Source organism: Heterocephalus glaber, unplaced genomic scaffold (assembly GCF_053883595.1).
Source record: "Heterocephalus glaber isolate CG9 unplaced genomic scaffold, H.glaber_assembly_v1.0 deba00000818, whole genome shotgun sequence".
Classification (NCBI taxonomy): domain Eukaryota; kingdom Metazoa; phylum Chordata; class Mammalia; order Rodentia; family Bathyergidae; genus Heterocephalus; species Heterocephalus glaber.
Genome location: NW_028258164.1, coordinates 4514535 through 4534949, shown reverse-complemented (window position 1 = coordinate 4534949; position 20415 = coordinate 4514535). Strand labels below are relative to the sequence as shown.

The following is a 20415-nucleotide window of genomic DNA, read 5'->3' as shown; positions in this document are numbered from 1 at the left end:
CAATATTGGAAGTATGGCCATTTTCACTGCATTAGTTCTTCCTACCCAAGAACAAGGGATGTCTTTCCATTTTCTGATATCCTCTTCTATCTCTTTTTTCTTTCTTTTTTTTGTATTAAATTCTTTTATTGGTACATTGTAGGTATACAACACAATTACATTTCTCATTGGGACTTGTACCTTTATATAATGCATCTTGGTTCTTATTTTTTCCCCATTCCTAGCCCTCCCTTCCCCCCCTCCACCCTTCCCTATTTACAAAGACTTTATTTCCAGTTTTTCCATTTCTCATCATTTTTTCCTTTCCCTCCTTTCCTTTCCCCTGTGCCTCCCACTACCCCTACCCCTTTGGACCTTTTATTCCTATTTTACATTATCGATTATTCATTCTAATAATTGGTACATTTTAGGTATACAATATAATGACATTCATCATTGGAAATTTGCACCTTTACATAGTCTCTCTTGGTTCTTGTTTTTCACCCTTGCCCAGCCCTCCCTTCAACCCCTCCAGCCCTCCCTATTTACAAAAATTTTGTTCCTATTTTTCCATTTTCTCATATTAATCCCATTCCCTTCTATCCTTTCCCTTAGCCCTCCCACTTCCTTCCCCTTTGGCCCTTTTCTTCCTATTTCACATGACCTATTATACATTTAGTCCTTATTTACACTTTCAGTTTCTCACACCAGAGAAACTATTCAGTATTTACACATCTGTGTCCTATTTATTTCACTTAAGAGTATCGCCTCAATGTCTAATAATATTTTAAAAAAGTGAAAACATTCACTGTATTTTTTAATGACAGCTGCACAGTGTTTCCAACAAGTGCCCTTTTTTCTCCGTGATGATTTCCTGTTTCAAGTTCTCTTTCAAAGAGACTGGACTAGCATCATTGAGTTCAGGCAAAGACTCAAAGGATCAAAACCTAAATCAGAGAAACTTCTTGTCTTTGTTAAGAGGACCTTCTGGGCTGTCAGGGGTTTTGATTATCAGTGTCCCTGCAGCCTCTTCCATTCCCTGCTGGAGGATGGCACTGCTGTATCTTAGCCCCAGCCCCCCATTCTCATACAGGCAATTGAGCCAAGAGCCATGAAAATTGGAATTTGAGCCCTTGTTCTCCAGAACCTAATAAAGTTCTCCTCATCCAGGGTCTAGGAACCTGAGAGGCAGCACAGTCACTTGGTTGCACTGGTTAGTTCTACTAGGAGGACTTTTTAATCAGCTCACTTGTCAGTCAGCACGACAGCTATTCCTCAAATATTCCCCCAAGAAAGTCTGGAGCAGCCAGTCACCATCAAAGACTACACCAAAAGAGCTGTCATATTGCTAGATAAAAAAAGAAGAAAATGATGGGAAATCTTCAGCATATGTATCCTTTATTTTAAAATTTAGACACCTATTTCTTCTACAGTCAAAATAGGGGGCTGGGGATATAGCTTGGTGGTAGAGCATTTGACTTGCATGCATAAAACCATAGGTTCAATCCCTACCCCTAAAAAACAACAAAAAAGAGTAATTATATATTTATCTGCCTAAATCGAAATTTTACAGGAGTGTCAGAAATATTTTACTATAACAGTACAGGCTTTTTTTTTTTTTTAAAGAAAGAGCAATGTTTTAGATTTCATATTGAAGATGTTGTATAAGATATGCAGATTTATAGAATTATAAAATTAATTGTTCAGGAGCAGAGTGGGGAGCTGGGCTGTGTGCTGCCTCTGGCCTGGACTGAGGCAGTGTGGTGAGCAGGAAGGGGATGATGACAGGGCTGGGAGTGTTCCTGAGTCTGTCCCAGTGAGTGCTGCCTGGTCGCTGCATGTCCGTGGTCACAGGCTGAAGCCCAGCAGCCTGTGCCCTGCCATGTCCTGACCCACAGCCCGGTCCTGTGTAGCTGCTGCCACCAGCTCAATCCTCCCTGTCACCCACTGTCACAGGCTGCCTCAGAGGTGGACAAGAATGCTTCACATCATCTCCTGTTCATACTCCTGGGTCTCAGTGAGCTGAGATTTAAAACTCAGTAGTGCTTATTGGCCACTCTCCCAAGCCTACAGGGATGTGCACAATGCCTGGCACATAAGAAAATGGTCCTTAAAAGTATTTTTGAAATAAAAAGTCATCAATTTGATCTCAGTACAGTGTTAAATGTCCCTTGTCCCTTTTCTGCATCTCCTTTGGACCAGGCCTTTCATGCATGTGACGTGCTGTGGATGAAAACTTACAGTTTTGGATTAAGTATGCTCCAGGTCCCAGTAACCAGCTCTCTGTCCACTTGCTGGTTACGTGCTGAGTCAGCCCTGTGCCTTGAGAAGTAACACACCAGGACTCCCCCGCGGTGGGTAAGGAAGCCCATCTGGTCAGTGCCCCTGTGCCCTCCCTGCTTGCTCCAGCCTTCTCCCCGTCCCTCAGGGCTGACCAGAAGGAAAACATTTGGCACAGTTTCTCATCTCACCTACACACACAGCATCAATAGGAGCCCTTAGGGATACTGAATTTACACATTTTGACGGAGAGAGATGAATTCAGTTTGTTGTGGATTTTGTAAGTTGTATGACTATTTTTTACTTTCTAATTCTGTTCAACCTTTTGGTTGAAGTATTGCTCATGTCTTTTGTTTTTTGTTTTTGGTACCGGGGATTGAACTCAGGACCTTGCGCTTTCGAGGCAGGCATCAGAACCACTGAGCTAAATCCCCGGCCCCATTGCTCGTGTTTTAATTGGCTCACCACAGCCATTTCTTAGCAACTTGTTTCATTCATTCATTCATTCATTCATTCATTATTTTATGAATTTTTCATGCATTAAAAATTTAGGTTTTCTTCCTAGTACTCGGAAGGCTGAGGTAGGAGGATTGCCATGATTTCAAGGCCAGCCTGGGCTACATAGTAAGTTGAAGGCCAGCCCAAACTGCACAGTGAGACCCTGTCTCAAAAAAAATTAGGTTTTCTTACTGTCCAGGTACCTAGGCAGGAGCAGAGTGTGGACTGTGATATCATTGTCAAGCTTAGGGTAGCGTTCCACCTGCATTTGCAAAGAGCCTCCCTTGTGGACACCACGAATGGTCATTCACTCATTCAGTACATTTCGCTCGGATCCTCCGCTACACCTGGCTTTAGCATGCCTCTCTCTAGAAGCTTCTCAGCTGGTCAGGCCAGAGTTGAGCCAGCTCTGGAAAGCAGGCAGGGGACTCCCCAGGCTGGCCAGCATGCTATGGCTTACCTTATTGTTCCACCACTGACATACAAATTGGCCAAGTATCCCACAGCATGGTGGGCATCCCGGAGGCATTGTTATATTAGGTAACACAGCTTGCCACATTTAGCAGGATTTTCATTTCTGGGGGTCTGGAGGGCTCGCTTTGTTGCTCCTGTTTGGCAGTGACTATGTGGGCTCCATGCCTATGGGTGCTCTGTCTTTTTAATGATCCTGTTTATTAAAGCAGAGAAGCAATTTTCTTCAAGTTGCTCAAAAGCCTGATCTGTCAAAGATAAATGTTTCCTCCTGTGCCTCCTGGCTTGTATTTTTGCTCAAGGCCTTTTCTCTCTGCCTTCTTTGTTAGCTCACAGAGAGCCAGAGAAAGTGTTAAAGATTCACTTCACTCACTTATGGCCAATTAGGAAGTTTTGCTTTGGATCTGCCTGAAAGAAAAGTCTTTGGCAGCAGGTGTGGAACCCTCCCCTCTTGCACTCCAGAGAATTAAAAAACAAAAACAAACAAACAAAATCCCTTTCAGTTAGTTACAGAGCAAGTGTGAAACTACTGGTGGAAACAGTTCCGGATTTGGAAGTAGCTGGTTACAATAGTACCAAAGCTCTGCTGTATCATCAGAGTCACACAGCTTTGGGCTGAGTCCCTTTTCTTTAAGATCATCTCCATGCCTAACTCTGTCTTAATGCTACACATAGGAGCTGATCTCAAGTGTACAGCTGGAACGTGCTTTCATTGGTGGTGGTGGGGTGACTTTCCCTAAGTTTGAAGTGTGATCTGATTGTTTTGCTCTCCTTGGGGTGCTGCTAGATCCCATCCTGAATTGTAGGATGAAGAGGCGGTTCTGCTGGTTCCTACCTCAGGTTGTTGCTGATCACCAAGAAAGTGTTTTGACTCCCAGCAGAATATAAATGAGCCTGGCTGTGGGCTACATTTAAAACATTTCTCAAGCACAGCAAAAGTTTTGCTCTGAAATCAAATTGAAGCTCTCAGATTGTGAAGTCAGAGGCATGCTTGCTGTTTTTTTGGGTTTTTTTTGGTACCAGCGATTGAACTCGGGTCTTTGCGCTTGCGTAGCAGGTGGCAAAACCACTGAGCTGAATCCCCGGCCTGCTGTTTGTTTCTTGATGTAAGAAAACTTCAACCTGCATGTTTCAGCCCTCTCCCTGCCAGATAACATGACCTGGAGCTTCCAAAAGGTGTTATACAAAGTGTAATTTAAATTTCATCTCTGTGGCTTGACAGCTGGACAATATGCTCAAAAACAAACAAAACAAAACAAAATGAACCAAAGGTTCCCATAACTTTCTTTGTCAGATTCTTTACCTGGTTTGATGTTCAGAGAGAAGCTGTCTATTTCCAGATCTAGCTGTTGGGATGCAATGGAACAAAGATCCTCCAAGACGCCATGCACAGCCTCGGCGAGGTTGTATGGGATGGACTCAGCAAACCTCATCTTGCTGTTCACGATCACACTACCGTTTCTGAAGTTAAGTATTTCAAGTTGCTTAAACCCCGTGAGATTGGATCTTAGATATGGAACCAGCTGCAAAATACAAGGTAGTTTATTATTAATTGCTGGTGTGAATCCTGTTCACACTCCTCACTGTCTGAGGCACATATTTCAGTTCCTTTCTGTTGATTTTTGTTTCTGGATTTAACGGGAGGCTAGAACACCTTGACTTAATGATCTATTTCTAGTATTTGTGTCCTTTATTTCCATCTTTTTATCTTGGTAATGATATGGGTGGGATCTTCATGATGAAATGTGAAAACAGATGATGTTTAAGAACCCAAGCCAATGCTATCAGCAAAGCTTGACTGCCAGGTTTAGTTGTTAAAAGAAAAACGAAAGTAAACAAAAACAGCTTCCAAACTAAGCTCAGGAGCAGTCTGAGCAGTATAAATGAGACTGCTGTTCGGAAGAGACAAATTTGATATGACCTATTGAAATCAGCATCAGCTTGGATGCCAGACACATTTCACCATTTCATGGCCAACACAATGTGCTGGGGAAAGAGCAGGGAACTGGCTGTTAGGAGACTTGGATCTTGTCCTGAAACTGTCCCTAACTAGCCTGGTAACCACTGTGCTATGCCTCAGTGCATATGAATTGGAATGGACAACCAAAAGAGATGCCCTAGGGATTCCCTTCCAAAGGATAATTTAATAATCTCCAGTATCCCTCAGGTACGCCTCACACTACCTCCTGTGAGGCACAGCCCTTGTGGAGATCATTTTCCAGAGATATCTGAAGCTCTGTGGTGTCTACTTGTCTCTGGCTGCAGGAGTGAGTCCCTCCTGATGGATGAGCTGCCCACCTGACAACCCAGAGAGCCCACAGATGCAAGCTGTGGTCTCCTGGCTTGACCCAGACCTGCTTTGTCTTTGCTTCAGTCTCTGCCCCACCAGAACTTTGACTGATTCTGACCCACATTTTAGTTTCTCCCTCATGAGATTATTATGAAAATAAAAGAACATTTTACATAGGGGTTGGAACTGTTTTCAATTTACTCTGTCCTGCTTTCTCCTACATACTTTGAACTTTTTCTTCATTTGTTAGCATAGCTTTGGCCTTGGGTAGGGGTTTTCTGTATTCCCCCAGTTGGTATGAAAATAGCTATCTGCCCCTTCTTCCAAACAGATTCTCCAGTTCTTTTTGTCATGTCATCCATTTCTTTTTGTGTTTTTTTGGTACTGGGGATCGAACTTGGGTCCTTGCAGTTGTTCAACAGGCGGCGAAACCACTGAGCTAAATCCTCAGCCCAGATTCTCCAGTTCTTGGTGGGATCGAAGTGGACCCCATTTCCAGCTTCCTGTGTGAGGGTGTGACCATAGCTCTAGTCCACCAACAGAATACAAGTAGAGGGGTCCCGGGAGCCTCGGAGTCACTCGCTGACAAGTGTGTCGTTGTCCCTCAGCCTCTTCTTATTCCCCTTCTTCCAAGTGGAAACACCTACCAGTGACCTGGCTTTGACCACGTCTATGAGAAAACACCGCTGAGGTTGGCAGAGTTGCAGGTGGAAGAAATGTGGATCTTTGAATGACACTGTAGAACTGAGCTCTCCCACCCATCACGTAAAAGAGAAATTACCCTGTAGCTGATGCAAGTATTTCTCTTCCTGATCTCTTGATTACAGGAACTCAGCACAAACCCGTTAAGAAGTGGGCTGGGTTAACTGAGACTGTTACTTGAGGCTGTCTCGATATCTACTTACCTGGTAGAGAGTGTGTGTGTGTGTGTGTGTGTGTGTGTGTGTGTGTGTAAGGTGGCACAGAATGTCTTAAAAGCAAATGTTCACCCGAGATGTTGGATTGTGTGTGGATTTTCATTTGTATAATGATTTACCTTATATGAAGCAAGTATTTTCCCCTTTATTGTCAGACATGCATTGTGTAGCTTACTTTAATTGGCCACGACTATGCAGAGGTATTATAGTACAGCATTTCTTATTGTGTATCTATTTTTTATTGTACTTGTAGAAATCAACATGTGGTTTGGGGGTTTTAATCAGCAAACGTGTGAGCCATCACAATCATTTGCTCACTGTCAGGGACAAGGGGCCAAAAGAGAAGCCTTTGCTTGGACTCTCCCCCTCAGCTGCGCTGAGCCCCTTAGGCTCTGGGCCCTTGATCAGACAGTTACAACTCAGGAAAAGTTGATTAGACTGCTTTTAGATTCCAAATTCAGTACTAGAATGGTTACAGATTATTTCTGGTAGAATATTTTAGGAGGCATTGCAATGAGGATATTTTAGGGTACATTTGTTTCTAGGAGAAGAGCGTTGACATCTCCCCTGAGTGTCCACAACAGAACTCCCTTCCCTGCCTGGGTCTAAATCCATCTCAAAACTCTAGCTGACTCTCCTCAGCTTCAGCTATCCCAGGGGCTTGTTTCTTCTAAGTATGCATTGCCCAGTGTACAAAAATGAGAGGGAAGAAAGAGACACAGATAGTTGAGAGTAGTAAGCAGTGCCCACTCACCAGCTGTGTGAATCGTTGCTCCAGAGCTTGGTACTCCAGAGAGCTCTTGTTGAACAGGTGGTCGGAGAAGGGCATGTTAGCAACACGCAGACTGAAGAAGACTACCAGCTCTCGGCCCTCGGTGGCAATGGTCATAGAGCCAGTGGTGATGTACTGCAGTGCTGGGACAGGAGTGGTTCTCTCCGGGAAATGATCTGGGGAAGAAACATATCCATGCAGTCCCAGTTCTTCCAACAGGGCACGAGTGTTAGACACTGCCATTCTATCTTGGTCGCCGGTCACATCTTGGCCAGCTGTACTCAACCTGCCATCATACGGAGATACAGGCGAATGTGGACTTTCCAGAGCCAACTCACCAACGGCAGAAGAATCACGAGTGGGGACGGTGACCTCTGGGACTAGCACTGTTTGGTCACTGGACTTTACGTCTGTGGTGCCTTGATCAGTGAGGGAGAAGACGCTTGATGTGGAAGAGAGTGGTAGAGTTTCTGATAGGGAAGTAGAGACCCCTGCCGGTGAAGTCCAAGAACTGCCGGTGGAGGAAGCGCCTGTGACCAATTTCGTTGTCCACGTGGTTCCCAAAGAGGAGAAAATAAAAAAGAAAATTCAAAGTTAGGCTTAATTAAAAAAAAAAAAAAAGATATTTGCATTGATAATTTAAATGGTATTTTTTTTTAAAAAGAGAAATTGAATGGCAGGAAATGGTGTATCCAAAACTAGGCAGACAAAGGGTGGATCTCTGCCTAGAAATATGAGACTAAAAAGTATTAGGTACCTAGAATTTTTGGAATTACATAGCCCATGGGTCAAGCAACACAAAGTGACAAGTCACTACTGGAATACATTTAGATCCCAAACCATAGCTGGCACTGAAATAGATTTAAATCCCACTTCCCCTTCGGCAGTTTTGGCCCTGAAAAATTATTCACCTTCCAACAATACAAATCTGCATTTTATCTAACTGAAGTTTTTGGATTCAATGACCACATTTTGGTCATTTTACCACTTAAAATTTAATTTTTCTCATTCAAAACTAGCTAAGCTTACTGAATAACTTACCTGTTTACAAAATGGTATTGAGTATAAACATATCAATGCCACATATAATTTGAACTTTATATTGACCGTACAACTTGCTAAATATTTGATAATGTTTAAAACCCTTGCCACTATTACATTATCACACTCTGATAATTTTCACACCTTGGCATTGGTTTCTTGGGTAAGTACACATTGAACTACTGAAGTGCACTCCATTTTTGGTATAAAAATAAAATCAGTAAGTATTTACAAACTAAGATAGTGGTTATATGAAACTTTCAATTAAAAAGATTGATGGATTATTAAAATACTCCAAATAATTTTAAATTCCAGAGCTACTGACAATATTTAAGGCATTAGGTGAACAAAACAGGGAGCTTTCTGTGATTATTTCAGTGGCATTTTGGCAAATGTATGGGGAAGCTCTGCTGAGACCCAAATGCTAAGCATGATGAATGGTCTGTCTGGATGCAGATATAATCTTTGGACTTGCAGTTAGCTAGTTTACTACTGTGCAATCACCAGAACTGAAACTGTAAGTGATAAACAACTCTGAAAGCTAGAATTACATTAGTTTTATTACTTTCTTAAAATAAAACCTGGCTATAGGTGAGCTATGCCCAGATTTCAGAGAATCACCCTCTTTTCTTTCACCTGAGAGTGCCTAGGTATGTGTAGCCACACTTCATCAGACTGTCAGAAATAATATTTTCTAACACCCAAGGTGTCTCTGTGTGTACACTTAAAGTCTCATTCAAATCTCATTGCTATGGACTGAGTGTGTCTCTCTCGGGTTAATTTGGTGAAGTTTTAATCCTTAATGTGATGGTATTTGAAGATGAGGCCTTTGTGGGATAATCTGGTCATGAGAGTGGAGTTCTCATGAAAGGGATTCAGATTAGCACCCTGAAATGAAGGGCCATGAAAGGTATCATCTCTCTTTTTGCCCTGTGAGGTTACAGCAAGAAAGCATCTGTCCGCAAACTAGAAGTGTTCTCATCAGAAACAAAATCTGCCAGCACTTTGATCTTGGATTTATAAATGTTTGTGTTTCATCCACTCAGTACATGGCATTTTGTTATGGCAGCTTGAGCTAAGATACTCATGAAAGGATCTGGGATGTGTAAATTTAAAGGCGTCTAGTGTTATCTGTGGTTTGAGTTGACATCTTGCCCTAGGAAATCCACTTGGCCGTGGGCACCAATGGTGGGCTCTCCATGCCCCTACAGAGGATTAAGGGTCAGGAGACTCTGAGGCAAGAATCACAACGATGGATGTCTTCACGCTGCTCTGGAGCCAGGGTCTTATTACCTCTTCTCTCTGGATAAACTTTACTCAGCTTGGAATAGTCTGGTGCATTATTTCACCAGTCAGTGAATTTCTAGCCTCTTTCCTTTGTGGCATCGTAATATTAACAAATATTCACATTCACAACAAACATAACCAAGTTATTTCATTGATATCACAGTTGTCTATTTAAAGATACTATACAGGATGTCACTTGGAAAATATATGTGGTAAAAGCTAATTAGATTTATGTGGAATTCAAATTTAACTGGATATTTTATATTTTTCTTTGTGGAATCTAGCAGCCCTATTGAAGTGTGATTTTAAAAGACTGCTATTTCCTTTCTCTCTCTCTCTCTCTCTCTCTCTCTCTCTCTCTCCCCTTCTTTCTTTGGCTCAAGACTGAAGCTGCTGAACCAAGACTCAACTCCTTGGGGGGGAAAATTGTCATCTAAACCTTACTACTATTTGTAAGTACATATATAATAATTATGTGTTCAACTAATTCTTATGTAAAAATTAGTCATAGGAGCAACATAGGACAATGCAACATTAAGTTTTCCACTCTACAATGGTTAAGTCAAGAGTTGAAAAGCCAAGGCCATTTATTTTATCCTGAAGAATGAAAAGTAGACTGACTCTAACTGTTGTGCTGGAGTGTGTGGGGGTCTCGGGAAGGGTGGAGAGTGTTTATGTGCATGTGTATGTGGCAGGAGCGCGAGCCACAGGCCTGGCTCCTGGGTATAGAGTAAGTGGCTCATCTGATCACCTTACAGATAAGAGGTCTGCCAAAGCCAAGGCCACAGATGAATTGGTCCAGTCCAAAGTAGGAGGTCTTGGGCCCGCTGAAGCCTAAAGTGAAATAGCCAGCCATAGATGAAGAGGGGCACAGTGTGGGGTGGTGTTTGCTAAGCCCTATTAGTGACCAGAGGTGAACAGGGCATGGAGGAGAAAACGGGCAGATGTGAGGCCACTTTACATGCTGCTCAAAGGGTCACCTATGTACAGGGAGCCATAAACATCAAGTAGCAGCCTACTTCATGTTTACAAAGAAAAACCTAAAAAGAAGAGATTCCACAACCTCCTTCAAGTGGCATGACCAGCAAGTTTTTAACTTTATATCTAGCAAATCCATTCTTATTTATTTTGGAGTCTTATAGAGATAGAAAGTAAGTGTTTATTATCAATTCATTCAGTGAATAGATACTGATATCCTACTATGTATTATGAGGCTTTATCCCAGGTGCTGAGATGCATCTGAGCAAGATAAAGTTTCTGACTGTCTACAGCATATTGTTTAGTAAGGAGGGCAGAAAAACAAAACCTAAAATGAGCAAAGAAAAATACATAGTAACCAGGTGGTGATAAGTGCTATGGAAATAAGATGAAGCAGGAAAGGGGAGGGGAGTGCAGGGCCTGTGACTTTGTAGAGAGTGGTCCCTGGGATTATTTGAGCACAGACTTGAAGGAGCCGAGAATGAGAAGCACAGAGGAAGAAGAATGTCTGCCGTGTTCCAGGGACCAGCTAAGGGTCACTATGACCTGTGTGGAGTTCTGTACCACAACCATGTGGCTAAAGATGTTTGCAAACACACAAGGTCTCAAGACATTTCTCCTGGGGATTGTTGCTTAGGGTGTGTTTACTTAAAATGAGGGCGCGCGTGCGCGCGCGCACACACACACACAGGAAAATGGGATAGGATACCAGAAAATTTATGAAGAGCTCCACAAAGATGGTGAAGCAATCTCTCAGAGAGACAGGTGTCGTCCCAGGTGTGAGGGCAACTAGTTAAGTCTGCTTTTGTCTCAAGAGACAAATATATATGAGATGCTTGTATCCTCATGCCTTCTGCCAGTTAAAAATATTTTCCAGCTTTATTAAGGCATTATTGACAAGCAAAATTTGTGGACTAAATTTTTTAACATGACAAAACTACTAGAGGAGTACTCCACAGAACAAAAGCATAAACCCAGAGACAGCAGTGATCAGAGCTTCCAGCTCAGGAGGGGACAAGGAAATTCTAAAGATGTCTAACAAGGAGTGCAAAGTGATGGTCTGTGTCTTGCCTGGCCTAGATGATATCCTCCGAGCAAACATCCGGCCCGCAACAATCAACAGGGAGCTACTAAAAGGGCCACGTTACTCTCAGGAAGCAAAACAGATGGCCATGAAGAAAACTGAGGATGGGATCTGCAATCTCCCCAGCACTGAAAGATCCAGCGCTGTCTGCACACCTGTGCTGTCCATCCTTGGACCCTCAATCGTAAATGTTTCACTCCAGGTGCCTCAGCCCCTTCAGTACCTATATAAACCCAATTTCCTGCCCACGTAGCTGCTGAAATTTGCTCCTAATTTCAGTCTCTGTTCACACAGAGACAGGAATAAAGCTTTTTCTCAAACAAAGCTTGTGTCCCAGTGGCCTCACACAGGCTGTTTATAACAGCCTGAAGAGAGGCAGAGAGAGGTCCTGAAAGCAGGAACTGATATTCCCTGACGGAAAAAGTTATACAGGAAATTGTGGAAGAAAGTTTGGGGAGAATTAGCAACAAAATTAAAGAAAACTAAGCAAGTGGAAAGAAAAAACAAAAACATTAACTTCAGGGAAACAGAAAGGAAAAAGCACATATATCACCTGTGAATATAAAATCTTAACATTAGCTAGTGATTTACTAATAGCTGTAATATCACTAAATTGAGAGAATCGAGGGGAGGCCAAGGGGATGATATTGTAAAAACTTAAATTCTTATCTACCGTTACAGGAAGTCAATAAGTGATGTATAAAACTGTCTTTTTTTTTTGGTACCAGGGATCAAACTCTGGTCCTTGCGCTTGCAAGGCAGGCAGCAGAACAACTGAGCTAAATCCCCAGCCCTGGTATTTTGGTTTTTTTTTAAGTATTTGCAAATGCTAAGACAAAGAGCTAAGAGCAACTGGTTTTGGTAGGTAGGACTGCAGGGTAGGAGAATGTGAGATAACAAGGGTCTTTTTCTATTTCTCAGAACACTGCATACTATGTTTCACTTTTAGGAAACTGAACTTTTAAATTTTGAGATAATTATAGATTCAAATGCAGTTATAAGAAATAACGCAGGGAGTAGCATCAGTGAGAACTAAAGAAAGGGTCCCTTTCCCCCTTCTCCAGAAGCAACAAAAACTGTCAAAATTCCTCTGGAAACTATTACAAAATGTGTGGCAGTCAGGAATGCTTAGCTAAGAAAAATGGGATGAATCTTGTGAAGGCCAGTGAATGCTGGGGGATTTTTTTTCTCCACGTATTTAACCTTCTGGCCGCTCCTAGATCAGTGGTAGTCTTGAAAATAACTGTCCTCCTCCTCAGTACCAGGAGCATGGTGGGGCTGAATGGACTGCAGTCACCAAGAACTTCAGTGATTTATTTTGGCTTTGACTCCCTGAAGACACATTCAAAAGGGTCGCCTGCCTTTATCTGTCCTACATAGGAACACTTCTGAGACAGAGGTGGCCCCTGGGTGAGTCTGGAAAAGCCACAGGCAGATGTACTAATGGCTGTGTGTGGGGCAATGGGTAAGACCCGGGGCGGGGGACAACAAAAGCAGCAGACAGCTTGGAGAAAAGGCTGGGGAAGTAGATTATCTGGGGAATGAGTGCCTTCCAGAGCTCTGACATTTCCCAAGAAGAGGGTGACCCTTGTGCTTAGGACTGTGGCACACCCAGGAAGAACTCTCCTCTGGACTTAGAGCTCAGACTTTGCAAAAGCAGGAAGTGAAGCCTCAGGGGCGCGGTTGCTTTGTGGCTACAGGATTTCCTGTAGGGTGATGAACAGTTTCTGGAATTATACTGGTTTGGAGGTGAAGTTGTATAACATGGTGAATATACAGAAACCCACTGAATTGTCTAATTAACAGTGACTAAAATGGGGAATTTTATCTCAATAAAGAAGAAAAATATATACATGAGATCCTGTGTCCCCCTTACATGGATTCCCCTAATGCTAACATCTTGCCGAAATGAAGTACAGCATCAACCAGGTTGCGACGCTGAGAGTCTAGGCATAGGAAGTTCCCATCCTGTCACCATTTTATAGTCAGCCCCAATTCTCCTGCATCCCATCTCTTTTTTTAAAATAAAATTTAATTTTTTTCTGGTTTAATTTTAATTTAATTTAATTTTATTGGTACATTTTAGGTATACAATATAATGACATTCATGATTGGAAATTTTCACCTTTACATAGTCTCTCTTGGTTCTTATTTTTCACCCTTGCCCAGCCCTCCCTTCAACCCCTTCATCCCTCCCTATTTACAAAGACTTTGTTTCCATTTTTTCATTTTCTCATATTATTTCCAGTCCCTTATTTCCTTTCCCCTACCTCTCCCACTTTCCCTTCCCCTTTGCCCCTTTTCTTCCTATTTCACATTATCTATTATACCTTTTAGTCCTTATTTATACTTTCAGTTTCTCACATTAGAGAAACTATTCAGTATTTATGCATGTTGTGTCATGTTTATTTCACTTAAGAGTATCGCTTCAGTGTGCATACATTTAGCAATAAATATATCTAATTCCTCATTTTTTTATGGCTGAGTAGTACTTCATTTTATAAAAAAACCCACATTTTCTTTATCCAGTCTCCAGTTGATGGGCAACTGGGCTGCTTCTAAGTTTTAGCTATTACAAATTGTGCTGCTATGAACATGGGCGCACATATATCATTGTGGTATGATTCTTTTAATTCTTTGGGGAAGACACCCAGCAGGGGAATAGCTGGGTCAAATGGGACTTCCAGTCCTAGTTCTTTGAGTTATCTCCATACTGATTTCCACAGTGGTTGCACCAGTCTACACTCCCACCAGCAGTGGAGCAGGGTTCCTCTTTCTCCACAGCCCAGCCAGCATTTGTTATTAGTTGATATCATGATCACAGGCATTCTTTCTAGAGTGAGGTGGAATCTCATCGTTGTTTTCATTTGCATCTCTCAAATAACCAGTGATGTTGAACACATTTTCATATGTTTATTTGCTATTTCTACTTCTTTGTCTGAGAAATGTCTGTTTATTTCAGATGCCCATTTTTGGATTGGGTCTTTAAATTTGGGAAGTCTAATTTTTTAAAGTTCTTTATAGATACTAGATAGTAGACCTTTGTCTGAGGAATAAGGGGTGAAAATTTTTTCCCACATTGTGGGTTGTTTCTTCACACTGCTGGTGGTTTCTCTTGCTGTGCAGAAGCTTTATAATAAGAAGAGATCCCACTTGTTGATTGTTTGTGCTAGTTCATGGGCAACTGAGGTTTTGTTCATAAAATCTTTTCCTACACCAATGTCCTCAAGAGTTCTACCTAACCTCTGTTCCAGCCAGTTCAGTGTTTCTATTTTAATATTTAGATCTTTAATCCATTTTGATTTTAGTTTAGTGCATGGCGAGAGATATAGGTCTAGTTTTAATCTTTGGCAAGTTGAAGCCCAATTTTTCCAGCACCATTTATTAAAGAGGCTATCTTTCCTCCAGTGAGGGTGTTTGGCTCCTTTGTCAAAGATGAGGTGGCTGAGTGTGTCTGGCATTGTTTCTGCATCTTCAAATCTGTTCCGCTGGTCCTCAGGTCTTTTTCTTTGCCAGTACCATGCTGTTTTCATCACAGTACCATTGTGGTATAGTTTTTTGTAGTATAGTTCCTGCCAGGTCTCTGTTGACTAGAATTGATTTTGCTGTTCTGGGTCTCTTCTTGTTCCAAATGAATTTTTGGATTGTTTTCTCAAGGTCTGTGAAGTATGCTGCTGGGATTTCAATTGGGATTGCATTGAATCTATATAGCAGTTTTGGAAGTATGGCCATTTTCACTATGTTGATCTTTCCTACCCAGGAGCAGGGTATGTCTTTCCATTTTCTGATATCATCTTCAATCTCTCCTTTCAGGATGCTACAGTTTTCAGAGAAGAGGTCTTTGGTTTCTTTTGTTAGGTTGATTCCTAGGTATTTCAGTTTTTTGGATGCTATTGTGAAAGGAATTGTTTGCCCTATTTCTCTCTCAGTGACTCTGTTGTTCGTATAGAGGAAAGCTATTGATTTTTGTTTGTTGACATTGTATCCATCTACTCTACTGAATTTGCTTATTAAGTCTAGAAGACTTTTGGTGGAGTTCTTGGGGTCTTCTATATAGAGTATCATGTCATCTGCAAATAATGATAATTTGACTTCTTCATTTCCTATCTTCATTCCTTTTATTTCTTTCTCTTGTCTAATTGCTGTGGCTAATGTTTCCAAAACTATATTGAACAGGAGAGGTGATAGTGGACATCCTTGTCTTGTTCTTGATTTTAGTGTAAAGAATTTCAGCTTTTGACCATTTAGTATGATATTGGCTGTTGGTTTTTCATAGGTGGCTTTTATCAGATTGAGGTAGAGACCATCTATTCCAATTTTCTGCAGAGTTTTTATCATAAATATGTGTTGGATTTTGTTGAATGCTTTTTCTGCACCTCTTGAGATGATCATATGGTTTTTGTCTTTCACTATATTGATATAGTGTATTACATTGATTGATTTGCATATGTTGAACCATCCCTATATCCCTGGGATGAATCTCACTTAGTCAGGGTGTATGATCTTGATGATCTTTTGCATTCTATTTGCCGGTATCTTATTAAGGATTTTTGCATCTATGTTTATTAGTGAGATTGGCCTATAGTTCTCTTTTTCAGTTGGGTCCTTCTCTGTTTTGGGGATCAAGGTGATGCTTGCTTCCAGGAATGAATTTGGGAGTATTGCTTCCCTTTCAATTTCATTGAAGAGTTTAAACAGTAGTGACAGTAGTTCCTCTCTAAATGTCTTGTAGAATTCAGCAGTGAAGCCATCAGGACCCGGGCTTTTCTTAGTTGGTAAGTTTTTAATTACGTTTTCTATTTCATTGACTGATATTGGGTTGTTTAGAATTTTTAGGTGTTCTTCATTCAACTTTGGTAATTCATATGTATCTAGGAATCTGTCCATTTCTTCTGTGTTTTCTATCTTATTGGCGTATAGATTCTGGAAGTAGGTATTGATGATCCTCTGGATTTCTGCTGGGTCTGTTGTAATTTCACCCTTTTCCTTCCTAATTGCATGGATTTTGGCCTATTCTTTCCTTTTTCTCATCAGGTTGGCTAAGGGTTTGTCAATTTTGTTTACTCTTTCGAAGAACCAATTTTTGGCTTCATTCATTTTTTGTATCGTTCTCTTAGTCTCCAGTGAATTGATTTCTGCCCTGATCTTTATAATTTCCTCCCTTGTATGAGGTTTGGGTTTGTCCTGCTCTTCTTTTTCTAGAAGCTTGAGGTTCAGCATCAGGTTGTTTAATTGGGCTTGCTCTATTTTCCTAATATGTGTATTCACTGATATAAATTTCCCTCATAAGATGACTTTCATTGTGTCCCATAGATTCCAATATGTTGTATTGTCATTGTCATTTAATTGAAGGAACTGTCTGATTTCTTGTTTAATCTCCTCTGTGACCCATTCGTTATTCAGAAGTGTATTGTTCAATTTCCATATGTTTATGAAATTTTTGTGGTTTCTTTCGCTATGGATCTCTAATTTCATCGCTCTGTGGTCTGGTAATAAACACGGGATAACTTCAATTCCTTTGCACTTACTTAAACATGTTCTATGTGTGAGTATGTGGTCTATTTTGGAGAAGGAACTGTGTGCAGCTGAAAAGAATGTGTATTCTGTTTTTGTGGGGGTGAAACATTCTGTTAACATCTGTTAAGTTCATTTGTTCAAGAGTTCTATTGAGTTCTAGTATTTTATTGCTTGTTTTTTGTCTAGTTGATCTGTCTATTTGTAACAGTGAGGTATTGAGGTCCCCCACTATTATTGTATTAATGCATATGTGACTTTTCATGTCTGTTAGTATTTATTTTATATAATTGGGTGCACTAGTGTTTGGTGCATAGATACTTATGATTGTCATCTCTTCCTCTTGGATTGTTTCCTTTACAGTGATGTAGTGTACTTCTTTGTTTTAATCAGTGTTGGTTTGAAATCCACTTGATCTGCAAAGAGGATAGCTACTCCTGCTTTTCCTCGGGTTGCTGTCATATGGAGAATTGTTTTCCACCCTTTAACTTTCAATCTGTGAGTTTCTTTTTGAATTAAGTGTTTCTTGTACACAGCATATTGTTGGATCTTGCTTCTTGACCCATTCTGTCAGTCTATTTCTTTTGATTGGTGAATTGAGATCATTAACATTGATGGTTATAACTGATATGTATTGACTTATCATTGTCATGACTTTTTCTTTTTGTTGGATTCTCCCCCTTTGCATTTTATTTCTTGTCTTGTGCAATGGATTCATTCTTCTATGTTTCCTTGGGTTATGATCTTTGTTGTCTTTTCCTAGGATATTGTCTAAAATTTTTTGGAGTGCTGGTTTGGTGTTCTTGAAGTTCCTAAGGTGCTCTTTGTCACAAAAATACCTTATTTCTCCATCAATTTTGAAAGATAGTTTTGCAGGGTATATCAATCTGGGTTGGAGGGTGTTTTCCTTTAGGGCTTGGAATACATCACTCCAAGCTCCTCTTGCCTTGAGGGTTTCCATTGAAAAGTCTGCTGTGATTCTGAGGCTTTGCTTTGTATGTGATTTATTTCTTTTCTCTAACTGCTTGTAGAACTTTGTTCTTCTGTTGGGTTTCTGGAATCTTGACTATTATATGCCTATGCATTGATTTTTTTTGATCAATGCTAGTTGGAGTCCTATATGCCTCACTTATCTGTATGTCAAGTTCTTTTTCCCTCCTTGGGAAGTTTTCTGCCATCACTTCTGTGAACAGCTTTTTTTATGTCATCTGCACTCTCTCCTGTTTCTTCATTGTCTCTGATCATTCTTATTTGCATCATCTAGCAGCTTCTGGATTTGTTAGTCATGGTCCCTTACAATTTTAAAGCAATTTTTCTTCTCCTGTTCACTAATTGCAATCTTATCTTCTATATCTGAAATGCTGTTCTCACATTGGCTCATTCTGCTGTGTGGACTTTCAATGGAGTTTTTAATCTCCTGGAAATCTGTTGGCACTGTTTTATGGATTCCATTTTTTTCCTATGTTGGGATTCCATCATGTTCCTCAGCTCCTCTCTAGATTTATTAATCATGTCTTCCACTATGAGCACAGTCTCTGCTGTTATCTGAGAAATTATTTCTGATTTCATTTTTTCCAGATCCTCTTTTGTTGTCAATTCAGGGACTCCAGGTATTTGAGTATCAGTGTTCCATCTTGTTTCCCTTTGGGGTTGCTGTAGGTGATCTGGAAGTCTGGTTTTGACAGTTGTTTATGTATCTTCTCATTTTGACAGTGTGTGTGTGTGTGTGTGTGTGTGGGTGCGCGTGCACGCGTATGCTATGGGCACTGGCTTGGCTCACCTCCTCTGCATTGGGACCATGGTATGGTGGCCTGGAAGCCTCCTTTGCACTCTGTGCTGGGAGCTGTGGTATGGTGGCCCAGAAGCCTCCTCTGTGCTCCATCCCATCTCTTTTTAACATCTGGTGGCCACTCATGTGTTGTCCATTTATGTAATATGGTTAACTTAAAAGTGCCATAGAAGTGGAATACAGTATGTATTTGGAATTGGCTTTTCTCCCTCACATAACCCTCTGCAGATTCATCCAAATTGTGGTACATATCAATAATTTGTTCCTTTTCATTGCTGAGTAGCATTATGTGTGGAGAGTGGTGTGTGGAAAGTGGTGTTAGCCAAAGAGGCTCCATTTTGAATCTTACCTTCCGTTGTATAGAGCAAGGAGACTATGTTATGAGGAACTGCATCCTTGCTGAATTAGATTGCCCTGGAACGTGATGAATGTTCTATAACCCTGAGAAACAAGGAAGCCCATGAGGGTGGGGAATTCCCAAAGAACTAGAAAACAAGGAAGCAGGTGTCTCTGGACAAGGGTCATGATTCACAACCAAACTCACCTGCTGTATAAAAGAGAGGAGAAAAATAAACTTGGGCGCTCGGTCTCTGGGAGCCCTCCTGACTCTATCTTTTTGTCTTTCTTTTTCTTCATCCTCACTCCCCCATTCAGGTACTGTTCGACAAGTGATGGCTGGCTCTGTCACAGGTGGCGCCCGAACAGGGACCTGAATACGGGGGACCAAGTGAAGGACACTGCGGATCGTGAGCTCGGATAAGTAAATTAAGGGTGGCGAATGCACTCGGGAGTAGCAAGATGGGTATTAGTAATAGCCGGCTGCTTTTTGTACATATGCTTAAAAAAATGCTTTGTTCTCATGGAGCAAAGGTAGGGCATCAACAATTATGTGATTTTTAGAATTTGTAGAGAAAGTTTGTCCTTGGTTCTCTGAAGAAGGCACAGTAGATTTAGAAGTATGGAATAAGGTGGGGAAGCAACTTCAGGACTATTACGATGGTCATGGACCCACTAAAGTCCCTATAGATACTTTTAGTTTATGGGCTTTAATTAGAGATAGTTTGGATCCTCGGCATGAGGGAGAGCGGGTTGAAGGACCCTCCTCAAGTCCTTCCTCGGAGGAGCCCGACAAGGCTGGTGTTCCCGAGGTTGGCCCTCCGCCTCCTATAGAAAGTGAAACTAAGCCATCTGCTCCGCCAGTGTATGCTGATGCGGAGCCTGCCCTAAGGAAGGTTTTTTTTCCGGATGAGGGACCCCTAAACCCGGGAGATGCTGATGATTTGGAAGAAGAGGCTGCTAGGTATAACAATGAGGACTGGCCCCCCCTCCCTATCGTAGCCTTGGCCAAGAAAACCGAAAAATCCAGACAGCCAGTGAATGAGGACGTGACTGAAAGGATTACTAGATTGGAAAAGAGATTGGAGTCTCTTTGTCAGCAGTAGTAGACAGGCTTAACGGTGGAAGGGGAAGACCAGAAGCCTCAGGGCGAGGGAGGCATAGTTCCTAGTATAATTG

General features: G+C 41.4%; 1 protein-coding gene across 1 annotated transcript in view; it reads right to left on the bottom strand.

The window, feature by feature from the left end:
* Impg1 (interphotoreceptor matrix proteoglycan 1) overlaps positions 1-20415 on the bottom strand; it is a 146020-nt gene that overhangs the window by 19464 nt on the left and 106141 nt on the right. Inside the window, exons 13-14 of the mRNA XM_087207761.1 lie at positions 7190-7737; positions 4532-4751 (exon numbers count right to left, since the gene is read on the bottom strand). Of these exons, the coding sequence (XP_087063887.1) occupies positions 4532-4751; positions 7190-7737 (768 nt within the window). The remainder of the gene's footprint in view (positions 1-4531; positions 4752-7189; positions 7738-20415) is intronic.